Below are 13694 nucleotides of genomic sequence, written 5' to 3' on the forward strand. Positions count from 1 at the left end.
GATAGATGCATCAAAGACAGGACCTTTCAAGAAATCTTTTAAAAGCTTCTCAGAAAATAGAAAAAATAAAAAAGGAAAGTAAAATTACTAGTTTGGTTTAAAATAAAGCAATGAAACACATATGCAATTAATGCATAAAAAATAATAAGATTTTTCAAAAGCATTTATACCATTTTCAAAAAAAAAAAAAAAAAACTTATGACATTATATTTTGACGAGTTTACACACCTTAACAGGATTAAAACAATGATAATTAAATAATGATTATCAAGAGTTACTCGTTTGACCTGAACAATGCTTTTTCAGAAAAAAATTCCAAATATGTAATATTTCTAAAACACTTACTGACATTGAGACTGTTATATTTGGTCCTCTAAGGTTTTCTTCTCACGTGACAACAAAATGGCTTCCTTCATGTTGGTTTCCCACTGATCTTGCTTTGGCAGACTAATAGGCTACTTTCCAAATATTAATATTTTAAAATAAATACTGAAGAAATATAATGTGAAATAAACTCAATGACATCATCGAAATACTAGAAGTCACTTAACTGAAAAACATCAATAATAACAGGTAAGAAATATACATTTCTTATGGGGGGGGGGGGGGGGGGTAACATAAGATGTTGTAAACATGAAAATATAAATATTTTAAGCATTATGGACAGTATATGACATATCAACAGAAATTGTTATGAAATGTCATGCACATATGAACATGGCTGCTGTTAGGAATTCAGGCTCTAGATTTTCACAAATAGAATTTTAAAAGCCCTGTGTATGAATACCAAGAAGACCGTGAAGAAGAAGGCAACAAGCCCTCATGAATAATCTCACAGATTTATTCAATGTCACAATGACCCAGACAGAGTGATCTGTCGAAGCTCAGTCCAGTAGATGAACACGAGGCGCAGTGTCATGCTAAGATAAGTGCTTGTATTAAAGAGAGAGAGGCTGGAACCGTGCACTTTGAGCATGTTGAGACAGACAACGGTCTCTATTGATCTCAACATCTTTTGTTTTATGCCACATGTCCATTTGTTGTACGTAGTTTATGAAGCTGTGCATGTCACTAGAGTGCTCCCGCCTACACTTTTGCTCTTAGTATCTCTGAATAGATTGTGTTATCCAGGTGTATATCGGTGACAGCTGTATTTAGTTTCCTTGACTTCTGTAGAATTGCCTGTGAATTCGAAATAAACAAACAGGACAAGGCAACTTTAAAATATGACTTTATATTAACTTATAACTTTAAAAATAGCCATTATTAAGAACGTTTCACTTTATAAAAGGCAGACAGAGAGTTGGTGTACACTAACATAATCCTTATTCCTCAGCTTTTTACCGGTTTGCCTACCCGAGTCCAGGCTACTAAAGCATTTCCGGGTAAATTTAACATTACTTGGCTCCATGGTTTATGCGGCCTCAAGTGAAGTCAAATATTTATGCGTTCCGAGCGCACGAATGACTAAGAAGTGTTTTCAAGTTGTTGGTGATGCCCAAAACACAGATTTGTGACGCTGGAAGGAGCCTGTTGATGTGCAACATGGCGGCAAAGAAGGGATTCCTTTTTTTCAGCAGCTTTAGAAATAGGCCTATGGAGCAACTTTAACATTTAATTTGTGTTAGCCTATTAACTTACCTATAATCAAAATACTATTCCATAAAACTTCTTTGTTTGGAGAGTGGAAACAAAAATCTCTTTGTTTTGCATAAACAGTTATTATGTGTGTGGTATAGTTAAATATGAATGTTGTACAGTATGTTAATATTATGGGTTTGGGGTTTGTGATTCTCATGGAACACATACTTCTAAAATCTGTAACATCTTGTCAAACATCTCCCAATAAATGGGTTTCATTTTCATCTTTTTTTTCCTTTTGGTCTATTGAGGCTTGGGACTGTGCGTGTTCTTGTAGTGTCATGCAACAACCAAGCAACTGTCACTGAGATGAATGGGAATGCTAACAAAGAGCCAGAAATTGTATGAAAATAAATCAGCAGGTCTGTTCTCAGAGTATGCCTATCAGATGCGCAATTGAGCAAACAGTCCATTTGCTGAGGCAGCTTCACTCATCCACGTCCACCTAGCAACACCTGTTTGCATTAAACACCAAACACGTTAGACTTTGCACCTGGAAATAGATGAGGAAGAGTATAGAAAGGTTCATGAGTGACATGCATGTTTATATTCTTTAAAAAAGCGTTTGGAAAGTTGGACAGAAAATAGAGACCTCACGTAAGACTATTGGCCACTACGCCATCTGTCTTTACTGCATCAACTTTGGCGGGAACTCAAAAGATTTTCTTAGTGTCGAAAGTACTCAGTCACGCGAAACGCTCCTTTTTCCTGTTAATTTACTGTGTAATTAAAAGGCTTCACTGATCAAACATGCACACTAACACGTCAAATGTGGAAAAACCAGATCAGCCAATTGAGATAATCTCTCGCGTCTGATTACTGCCACCTCATCTAAGCTGCACCGTAACAGCTGGGAGTTTGTCATTAAGAGACGCGGTACGTCAAATGGTGGATGAACAATAAGCATATAGCGGGGTAAAACCAAGATCTGCGGAGGGGGATGGGGTGAAACAACAGGAAATGAAAGGTCTGATGGAGCAATGGACACTCTGAATCAGACCAGAAGACGTCATGGAGGCCATGATGGCTGTGTAAACAGTGTGTGTGTGAGTGTTTAAACTGCTGCAGATGAATTATGTGTAAAATTAATTGATGAAAGCGCGAAAGAGGGATGGATTGTGCAGTCCGCTTGACCTATCGGTAATCATCTTTTGATTGGAAAGTTTTACGTCAATAAGCCTTAATCACCACAGAAAGGAAAACCAGTGACGAAAACCACCACAAAAAATGTAGCTATAGGGTTCTACAAACTGTACTACAAACTATAAAAACAGTAAAGTATAGTAAAAGCTACATGGGAAATGTAAGAGCAAATTCAACATGCTGTCAATTTGTATTATTATTATTCTCAGCTTATTTCTGTTTTATGTGCAGTGTAGTATATTATACTTGAAGTTATCCTGTATAGAGTTTACTGTACTGCATTTACTCGAAGTTGTCCTTGTGTATTTTCCTTGAAGTTTTCTTTGTATAATTTACTTGATGTTAGCTTTAAAGCCACTCATCCTTATATGTTCATACAAGTGCTGTTTTAGCTAGAGGGATTCAGGATAGGAAGGAGGAGAAGGAGAAACAGTATCTTACCGTCTGGCTGTTAAAAATGAGGAAATTGTCTAAATCGAAATCTAAGGAATATCTTATACGGTTTTAAGACATGTAAGATTCCAAAGGTATTGGAGCCATACTTGAGCGCTGTTTGGAAGTATTGGCCGAAAGAATTTCAAGGATTTTTGCGTTTTTTTGTGTTTTAAATGTGTAACACTTTAACGGACTGGCCGTGTATTTTTGATGCGGAAAAAAAGGTGGCTTTGGTCCTTGTTTCTATAGGAAATGAAACTTAAAATTTTAAGTAAATAGGCAAATGCTTATGGGTCTATGATTAGATCATTATTGCAGTGATTATTATGTTTCTAGCATGTTATATGTTGGGCAACAGTTCTTCTAACCCTAAATGATGGAGTGTGTAGCTTTTCATTTCTTAAACAACCATGTAGGAAGACAAATCATGGCCATATTCCAGGATGACAATGTCAAGATTCATCAGGCTCAGATTGTGAAATAATGGAAATAGCATGAAGAATCATTTTCAAACATGAATTGGCACCCCTGAGTCCACATCTTAAATTCATTGAAAGTCTTTGGGATGTGCTGGAGGAGACTTTACAGAGTGCATTGTCAATACAAGATCTTGACCAAAAACTGATACACCTCTTGATTGAAATAAATGTTGTGATGTTCTTTCCATCAAGAGGAGCATCAATTTTTGGTTTCTTTTTAAAGGAATAGTTCAGATATTATCTTCAGATATTTGACAGAAGAAAGAAATTCATACAATTGAGGGTGAGTAAATGACGACAGAATTTTCATTTTTGGGTGAACTATCCCTTTAATAATTACTATTTTACTTTGATGTAATGACTAACCATATAAAACGGTTCATAAAACAGCAGTTCTTGCCAGCAGTCAATGATTTTCTGACTCAGACCATGTATTCTAATCTTCGCTCTCTCTTTCTTTTTCTTCCTCCTCACATGCATGCACAGATTCTTTTCTTATCGCCTACTCTTGTCCTCAAACTGTGTCATTTGTCTAGGATGTGTAGTTGTCATGGAAACCTTTCTCTCCTTCTTCGCCATCTCTCTTCGCTATCTTGCTGTCAGTGCTCAGTGTCATATCAGTGACACAAATATTGAAGGAAATTAATCTGATCATATGGCCAGCTGCAGCCGGGTTTATCGCACACGATGACAGCATTGGATATCTATTTTGCATAAAACATGAAGGAGAAAAACTGCACAATTTACCTGTGAAGCCCACAGCTTGGGACAAATTATCAACGTGTCACTTGCCGATATGGACTTCACACTTTATTGTCTGTACATGAGTGTACTGATGTTTTTTTGCTATAAAGTGCAGTGATTCAACATCCTGAAAAACAGTGTTTCACAACATCCCCCATTGTTGATATATCTGTAATAGCCTGGTGTGTCCTGCGCCGGTAATTGTGTTTCTGTTTAGTAGCCTGGGAGTTTCTAGAGAGAGGGAGAGAGAGAGAGGCAGCAGCTCACAAGGCTCCCTAAGGTTGAGTATAAACTGCTCGTTTCTATGGCAAATAATGACCAAAGTAGCCAATTAAAAGAAACATGCAATGTTTATGTGAATGCATAGACAGAATATGAGAAAAAATTAAAAAGACCAGAGAAAACTGACAAATTAGTGTTGAACAGTTTGCATCCATTTTTTGTAGTTATGACAACTTCTAATGAAATTGTGTTCAACCAACAAACTACATTGAGTTAACCCTTAAATGCATGAATGTTTCGTCAATCATTATTACATATTCGGGTCTTTAGCGACACGGATCTATTTCTAACACGGATGGATCTCTACCTGTCGCGATGATATAAAACTCTTCTGATATTAGAGTAACAATTACAGAAGAATAAAATAAATCATATTTTGTTACCTTTTGGAGCTTGGGAGGGTTCGGTTTGAGCAGATGTTCATCATCACTGTCGTCATCAGAGCTCATTTCAGTACATTCAGCATCTGGCTCATATTTACGATCTCAGACATATTCTCAAAACTATCAGTTTCAACATCTTTAAAAAAAATCTAGATTTTGATCGCGGATAGATTCTTCACCAGATCCACCATCAAGTGACAGTGAAATTTGATTGCGTTCAGTACTTGCTCTGCAAATCACTGAGCCGTTTCAAGTTCTGCTGATGATACTTCCTATTCTTTTGTTTTCTGCCTGCGGTAACTATAAGTGAAACGTCACTTCATCATTGTGCATCAAACATTGCCACCTTGTGGAATAAAGGTGAATTGCAGTTAGTCAAAGATTCGATTCTTGTTGTGCAGAAAAAATATACTTACACTGTTACACACCTCGGGTCATTAGTGACCCTATACAATTTTTACAAAAAATGCAATTCTAAAAATGATTTTTTTTTTTTATATATTGTTTATAATGAATTGATTGAGGAATACTAAGAGGATTGATGTCTAACTTAAAATTAATTATGAGAAGGAGGGTAGTGAATGACATCCCGGGTCACTAAAGGCCGGAGGTATGTGTTTAAGGGTTAAAGGAACTTAATTTGAAGCATGAACACAAATTTTTAAGTTGACTACTCAAAAAAAATTAAAATAAAAAATTAACTCACTCCAACTATTTGAGTTGTAGCCCTGGAAACAATTAATTTGATCTATTTTAGTTAAAATACGCATATCATAGCACATGCTAAATGTGACTTAGTTATCGTGTGGATTTAACGAACATGTAAATATTATGTCACTGGCATTAGCACAGTCAATGCTGAAAGAGTCAATGTAGTGATTACCTTTATGTCATCTACTCTTTAGCACAACGGTAACCAAAACTTTAACATTACAGAAACTCTTTTAAAAGTCAAACATAGCAGTATTAAACACTAACAGGTCGTTCCCTTCCCTAAAAACAAACAAAATAACACTTAATTTCAACATTTATTCTCCTTATGCAAAGCATGCTGGGAACTAGAAATCTACTGCCCAATTTCCGAAGTTATCAAGAAAAATTAAGTTACTAAACCTTACATTTTTACAAAAAACAATTAATGCAGAAATTTGAGTTTAAATTACACACAATATTAAGTTAATGCAATGATCACCATTGCTACGTCAACAAAACTCAAAATAATGTTTGCAATATAAAAGGTTGAATTAAATCAATGAATAATAGTGGTAACAGGTCCCCTGAATTAATTTTTAGAGCGAGGAAAGGAGCTCACACATAGAAAGGCCAAATGCAAAACCAATTTTTTTTTACATCAGTGTCGTAAAACAAAACGTCCTCCTCTCAGTGTTGAACTTTGATATGTTTATGAGCTTGTGCACCAAAGTCATTTTTTTTAATCTATCGATTCCTTCAATATTTGGCACAAAATATTTTACGGCTTTCTGGCTGTTGACCATTTCTTTTTACAAAATTGTATACATTTATTTTATTTTTATTCTTTTATTATTATTTAAATAATACTTTATATGCACATTACATTCTTCCCATTTGTGACATATTTCCAAGTGAAACAGCTTCTCGAATGAGATAAAAATGTAGGGCGGGACTTTTGTCCAAATTGATTGGATGGGTGTGGCTTGCTATTGCTGTGATGTCATGTGAGTGACAGGTTGTCCTGCATCATCATCATCATGTCCCTCATCAGAAAAGAAATGTCGCTGCAAGAGGGAGGGGAAGATATTTTGATTAAACATTACGAGGGTACCTTAATAAAAAATAATAATAATAATAAATCACAGATAAATCATTTATAATAATGCGGCAATATTCCATAAAAATTATTTGATTTCATGATGACTTTAAAACTTAAAAAAATGTAACTAAAATTAAATAAAATCTATATTTTATGTTTTTATTTACATTTTTACATTGTATATAAGTAGCTGCCACATTTCCAGAACATGCAGTTGCTAGCATTGTTACAAAGACATTGCTATCACTGCAGGATGAGCTGTGCACTAAATGTTGCTGTTTTAAGAATTGAGCTGCTTATTTTGACACTGAATTGTTTAACTGACAGGCCGTCTAAAACAATGTGGTGCTCATTATGCTGGAAAAGGCATGTTGCCACCGTCAAAACAAGCATTGCTAAAGAAAAAAATGGCAGCATCTCATTTCCTCTCAGAAAGAAATGGTGCTCTAGACTAGTTTTTCCAGTTTTTGTGAGGGCTCTTCTTATCTGCTGTGCTGACAGAAGGTCACCTGAACATCTGAGATATTTCTATATCTCAAACCATCACACGAGTCTGTTAACCTAAAGGCTAATTGCTCCTGCAGCCGAGAACGTCATCCATGACCTTTCAAAACAAGGAGAGTGGAAAGTGACACTCTTCCCATGAGCATGACAGAGTAAAAGTAGGGAAAATGTTTACATATACTCTCCACTAACCTATTTTGCAAAATTATAGTACAAACACATTTTTTTGTAACAGAAACTTTGACAGTTTTGCTGTGTTTTACCTGAAAAGTCAATCAAATATTTTATGATAACTTGGGAGACCTTTAGTTTGACTTTTAACCTTTGTAACCTGTGATTCTTTCAGGAATGAAAAGACCATTTGGTCTCTCGATTTTAATATTGGAGAATGACAAGCAGATTTTAACAATGAGCGAATGTTTTTCCTGTAATGCCTATAAAACTACAAAGACTCACTTACACCACAATGACGAGTCTAAATCATTTGTACTCTTCCTGACGACTATTGCCACATCCAGTGGGCATTAAATACACCCCCCTAAAACACGACATTAATTATTTAATGTCCATTACACTTCATGGTAATTGCCTTAAAATGCCAGGAGAAATACCCTAGGATTTTAGCTTTATTTATTTAGCATTGACTAAGATTTTTAATTAGGTTTTTTTTTTTGTAACTTTATGTATGATATGATTTTATTTTATTTTTATTTTTATTTCAGTTTTAGTTTTGTCATTTTAGAAATTTCAAGGCAGCATTTCTAAAGTTTGTTTTGGTTGTTCATAAAGTTGCTTTCATATATATATATATATATAAGATTTTTATTAGATTTTTTTTTTTTTTTTTTTTACAAATATATTCAAACAAAAATTATTTTTAGTTTTAACAATAACAACACTTCAAATTTGTCAGTCAATTTGATATGTAAATTACAGATTGCAAATAATAAAATAGCTCAACGTTCCTTGTCATTTAAATAAATGAAACAGCATTTTCCTGGTTGTGATTGTGAAGACATTTAAGTACATGTAAGTCACGTAAATGTTATTGGTAAAGACAAGCTGCTATAGGATTCTGCAGAATGAAAGACTTGTTCATCTAATTGGCTTTAGTAAATCAATACTCCCAGCCACTAGCATGGACACAAAACAAACAGCTGATTTCATGAACTAGAGGTCAATAGATACTACAGTGGTGCCTTGAGAAGGAACGATTTAAAGAGAGACGAGCCAGCGGCCCCATTTAAATGATTGTGTCCCTTCTGTCTTATCTGAGGTGGAGGACCTTTAACCACACACAGATAAAGACACACACTCATCCAAACGGACGGCGGTTAGGCCGCTAGTGCCTTTGTGTGGTTGAATGTTATCACTGTCACAGGGTGCCTGTAATTATCTAGCGTTTTAAGGTTCCTGCAAACATGATGGCTCCACTCTGGACACTTGCTGTATAGCAGATCTGAGTGTGGATGTGCTTCACTTCTCTACTTCAGGGTGTTCAGAGTAGAATGAGTCACACTGCCTTCCTGGCTGCTGCCATTACTGATTACTTTATAGACTGCTGGGAAATGAAAACCGATAGAGGATGATGATGTAAATAAAAAGGTGGCAGAAGTGGACAGAATAATTGATCATGACACAACCTGCCTCATGCACACAATCTTAAATCATTAGACAGATGGCCTCTTTAAAGAAATGATTTATCCAGTAAACAATACTTTTGTACGCAATTATTGTACTATTTTGTTATATAAATACAGTCCATACAAATTGTGTATGTGTAAATCATGCATAATATATTTATAATATATTTTTGAATATATATTTTGAAGTATTTATCATTTGGTTATTTATTTATTTGAATTTTATAATTATTATTGGGGATTTTGTATTAAATTAACGATCTGATCACTATAAATAGTAAATGTCAGTGGTAGTATATATTTTATGACATCAGTTTGCAAGGTAGAAAACTCTCTGAGAAGTAAAAAAAGCACGCCACCTGCTGGATTTTCATGGCAACTGTTGTTCATTATGTGGCCTAAAGTCCCCATGTGGTAAACATTTAAATGTCTATATGGTGTTTTTAATATGCTTTAAGACAAACCATGTGCAAATTCATAAGTCAACACCATTGCTGAGTATTTTCTCCTTAAAGGGGTGGTTGATTATGATTTCACTTTTTTAACTTTAGTTAATGTGTAATGTTACGATGCTCGAAATTCAAAGCAAAGGGAGATTTTTGCTTTTAAAAAAATCTTTTTTTAAGGACTACAACAAACAGCTGGAAGGGACTACACAAATATCCTATCGGGTTAGTGACATCACTGACCCTAGAATTTACATAAACCCTGCCTCCAGGAATACGCAAGGGCATGAGTCCATGTTGAGAAGAGGTAATAGGATTTGCTAACACACAAGCTCTTGAAGCTCCGCCCCCTGTGCCGGGAGCAGCAGCTCATTTCCATTTAAAGGGACACACACAAAACAACGCGGTTTTGCTCACCCTCAAAAAGGGACAATTTTAACACGCTATATAAAAATATCTATGGGATATTTTGAGCTAAAACTTCACATACACATTCTTATTTTATTTTATATCTTGCAAAAAGGGGCATTATACCAGCCCTTTAAAACTGCAGTGAACCAAAGATAGTCTTAAAATCGTGGTTTGAAATCGCTGGTGTTTCTGATGTCACAAACTACCTTGTAACCAATCACATGTCAATCAACGTGTGATCATCAACGAGTGGATCTCTGAGCTGGTGTGAGTGAGTGGAGGCGGGGCTAATTTGCATATTCATAGAACCGTGTATACTAAATGAGGCAAGGGTGTAGAGTTACATTCAAGCTATTTTAAGGCATGAAGACATTTTTTCAAGGAAAAAAACGTAAAATGTAATTTGGTGATCCCAGATGAGTTTTAAAGGATAAAATGATTGACTATAGGGGGACGTTAACATTAATTATATATATAAATACACTGCTCAAAAAAATTAAGGGAACACTTAAACAACACAATGTAACTCCAAGTCAATCACACTTCTGTGAAATCAAACTGTCCACTTAGGAAGCAACACTGATTGACAATCAATTTCACATGCTGTTGTGCGAATGGAATAGACGACCGGTGGAAATTATAGGCAATTAGCAAGACACCCCCAATAAAGGAGTGGTTCTGCAGGTGGTGACCACAGACCACTTCTCAGTTCCTATGCTTTCTGGCTGATGTTTTGGTCACTTTTGAATGCTGGCGGTGCTTTCACTCTAGTGGTAGCATGAGATGGAGTCTACAACCCACACAAGTGGCTCAGGTAGTGCAGCTCATCCAGGATGGCACATCAATGCGAGCTGTGGCAAGAAGGTTTGCTGTGTCTGTCAGGATAGTGTCCAGAGCATGGAGGCGCTACCAGGAGACAGGCCAGTACATCAGGAGACGTGGAGGAAGCCGTAGGAGGGCAACAACCCAGCAGCAGGACCGCTACCTCCGCCTTTTTGCAAGGAGGAGCAGGAGGAACACTGCCAGAGCCCTGCAAAATGACCTTCAGTAGGCCACAAATGTGCATGTGTCTGCTCAAACGGTCAGAAACAGACTCCATGAGGGTGGTATGAGGGCCCGACGTCCACAGGTGGGGGTTGTGCTTACAGCCCAACACCGTGCAGGACGTTTGGCATTTGCCAGAGAACACCAAGATTGGCAAATTCGCCACTGGCGCCCTGTGCTCTTCACAGATGAAAGCAGGTTCACACTGAGCACATGTGACAGACGTGACAGAGTCTGGAGACGCCATGGACAACGTTCTGCTGCCTGCTTTCATCTGTGAAGAGCACAGGATGCCAGTGGCGAATTTGCCAATCTTGGTGTTCTCTGGCAAATGCCAAACGTCCTGCACGGTGTTGGGCTGTAAGCACAACCCCCACCTGTGGACGTCGGGCCCTCATACCACCCTCATGGAGTCTGTTTCTGACCGTTTGAGCAGACACATGCACATTTGTGGCCTACTGGAGGTCATTTTGCAGGGCTCTGGCAGTGTTCCTCCTGCTCCTCCTTGCAAAAAGGCGGAGGTAGCGGTCCTGCTGCTGGGTTGTTGCCCTCCTACGGCCTCCTCCACGTCTCCTGATGTACTGGCCTGTCTCCTGGTAGCGCCTCCATGCTCTGGACACTATGCTGACAGACACAGCAAACCTTCTTGCCACAGCTCGCATTGATGTGCCATCCTGGATGAGCTGCACTACCTGAGCCACTTGTGTGGGTTGTAGACTCCGTCTCATGCTACCACTAGAGTGAAAGCACCGCCAGCATTCAAAAGTGACCAAAACATCAGCCAGAAAGCATAGGAACTGAGAAGTGGTCTGTGGTCACCACCTGCAGAACCACTCCTTTATTGGGGGTGTCTTGCTAATTGCCTATAATTTCCACCGGTCGTCTATTCCATTCGCACAACAGCATGTGAAATTGATTGTCAATCAGTGTTGCTTCCTAAGTGGACAGTTTAATTTCACAGAAGTGTGATTGACTTGGAGTTACATTGTGTTGTTTAAGTGTTCCCTTAATTTTTTTGAGCAGTGTAAATATATATATATATATATACACACACATATATATATATATATATATATATATATATATATATATATATATATAATTAATTTTTTATATTAGCTAGTTATTATATTACCGTTAAGAATTTTTTTGGTAATCACAGTCCGGTCAAACAAACAAAATTAACTGTATTAACTAATTAACTAATATATAACTAATTAGAAAAATTCTGAAATCTTATTTCACTTCCTGAAGGACTTTCCATTTTAAATGGTTATGATTTTGTAGTACATCAACCATAACCACTGTCATTTTTATAAGGGTCAGTTAAAAAATGATCTGCGCCAACAGAGGGTAGTATTGAACCCAAATAGGCCTACAGCTGTAGCCTGCATGTGAACTGAACTGCATAAAGAACGTTATTTATTAGCCTAATGATAATTTGTTTAAGCCAATGAATTACCATAAACAAAGAGTTAATAACATTTTTTTCATTCAAATCATAATTAAAAGGTACACTATGTAACTTTCGGTGGTCTAGCGGTTTATGAACAAAACTGTCTTGCGAAAGAACACGACATGACGAGTCATGCAGTACCAGAAACTTTGTTGATCTTAATATGCCTCACCACGCCGTTTACTGATAGATAGCTTTGAGTAACAATCTATTGCTGTCACTTTGGGCTTAAGCTTAAAGGCAAAGAAGATTAAATTGTAGCATAGATCAGTCATTTTGTCACAGGTACTGAACTGAAGCAGGGAAACTATTTTAAGTGAAAACAAGAGAAAAACACCTGTGTGAGTCACCAGCAGCTTTCTTTCAGCTCCGAGCAAGATATAAGGCGTGTTCGACATCAAATGGTGCTGCTCAAGAATGCTGGCAGGAGATCTTTCAAGAGCATTTCCTGCAATATCTGTTGTTTTTCTGGTGAGAAACACAGAGCCTCTTTCACACAGGAGGGGATAGTGGCTGGGTTTCTCTTTTTTCTTGTGTGTGTCTAAGAAAAGCAATAACCAGGAAGAAAGACAAACAGAGAAAACATTTCATTCCAAAAACTTTTGATATAGGGCCGTGTTCCTCACATAAAGCTATTAGCCTATTTCATATCAGAATATAGAGAAAATGTTTTTAGCTCACATTCATTTTACTTGCATGGAGTGCAGTTCTTCAGAATTTCTCCTTTGCATTCCATGAAAGACAAAAATGTCTCATTGTTTTTGAGGGTGAGTAAATGATGACGGTGGGATGAACTATACCTTCAAAGGGATCTATTATGCCCCTTTTCACAAAATGTAATATAATTCTCTGGTGTCCCCAGAATGTGTCTGTGAAGTTTCAGCTCAAAATACCTCATATAATTTATTATAGCTTGTCAAAAAACATGTCGTTTTTGTGTGTGTCCTTTTAAATGCAAATGAGCTGCTGCTTTCCAGAAGGGGGCGGGGCCTTTACAGCTCCTGCTGTAAAACATGCAGGCAAAATGTCAGAAATTTTAAGAAGTGGTGTTCAGCCTTACATGTTCAAACCGGAGTCGGACAGTGATGAAGAGGTTACAACTTTTAGAATGCATCTGGATGTTTCTGAATGGTTAGCGGATAAATATATGTAGGCTAGTTGTTGTGGAGTTGATTCAACTCATCGACTACCTGTTAATCTAAAAATCTTTCAGAAACAGCTTTTGTGCAAATCCAGCGTTGAACTGACCCTCGTTTGTAAAGCAGCAGGTGTAAAAAGATTTGTGGAAATA

General features: G+C 37.0%; 1 protein-coding gene across 9 annotated transcripts in view; it reads left to right on the forward strand.

Moving 5' to 3' along the window:
• Positions 1-2578: 2578 nt before the first annotated feature.
• cast (calpastatin) overlaps positions 2579-13694 on the forward strand; it is a 52161-nt gene continuing 41045 nt past the window's right edge. For 5 of the 9 annotated variants that reach the window (XM_084386302.1, XM_084386314.1, XM_084386321.1 and 2 more), the window contains exon 1: positions 2607-2687. In XM_084386302.1, coding sequence (XP_084242428.1) covers positions 2622-2687 — 66 coding nt within the window. In that variant the 5' untranslated portion in view covers positions 2607-2621. Of the gene's footprint in view, positions 2688-13694 lie in introns of all 9 variants that reach the window. The other 4 variants (XM_084386301.1, XM_084386323.1, XM_084386346.1 and 1 more) reach the window with 1 other exon arrangement.

Source organism: Rutilus rutilus, assembly GCF_951802725.1.
Source record: "Rutilus rutilus genome assembly, chromosome: 18".
NCBI lineage: Eukaryota > Metazoa > Chordata > Actinopteri > Cypriniformes > Leuciscidae > Rutilus > Rutilus rutilus.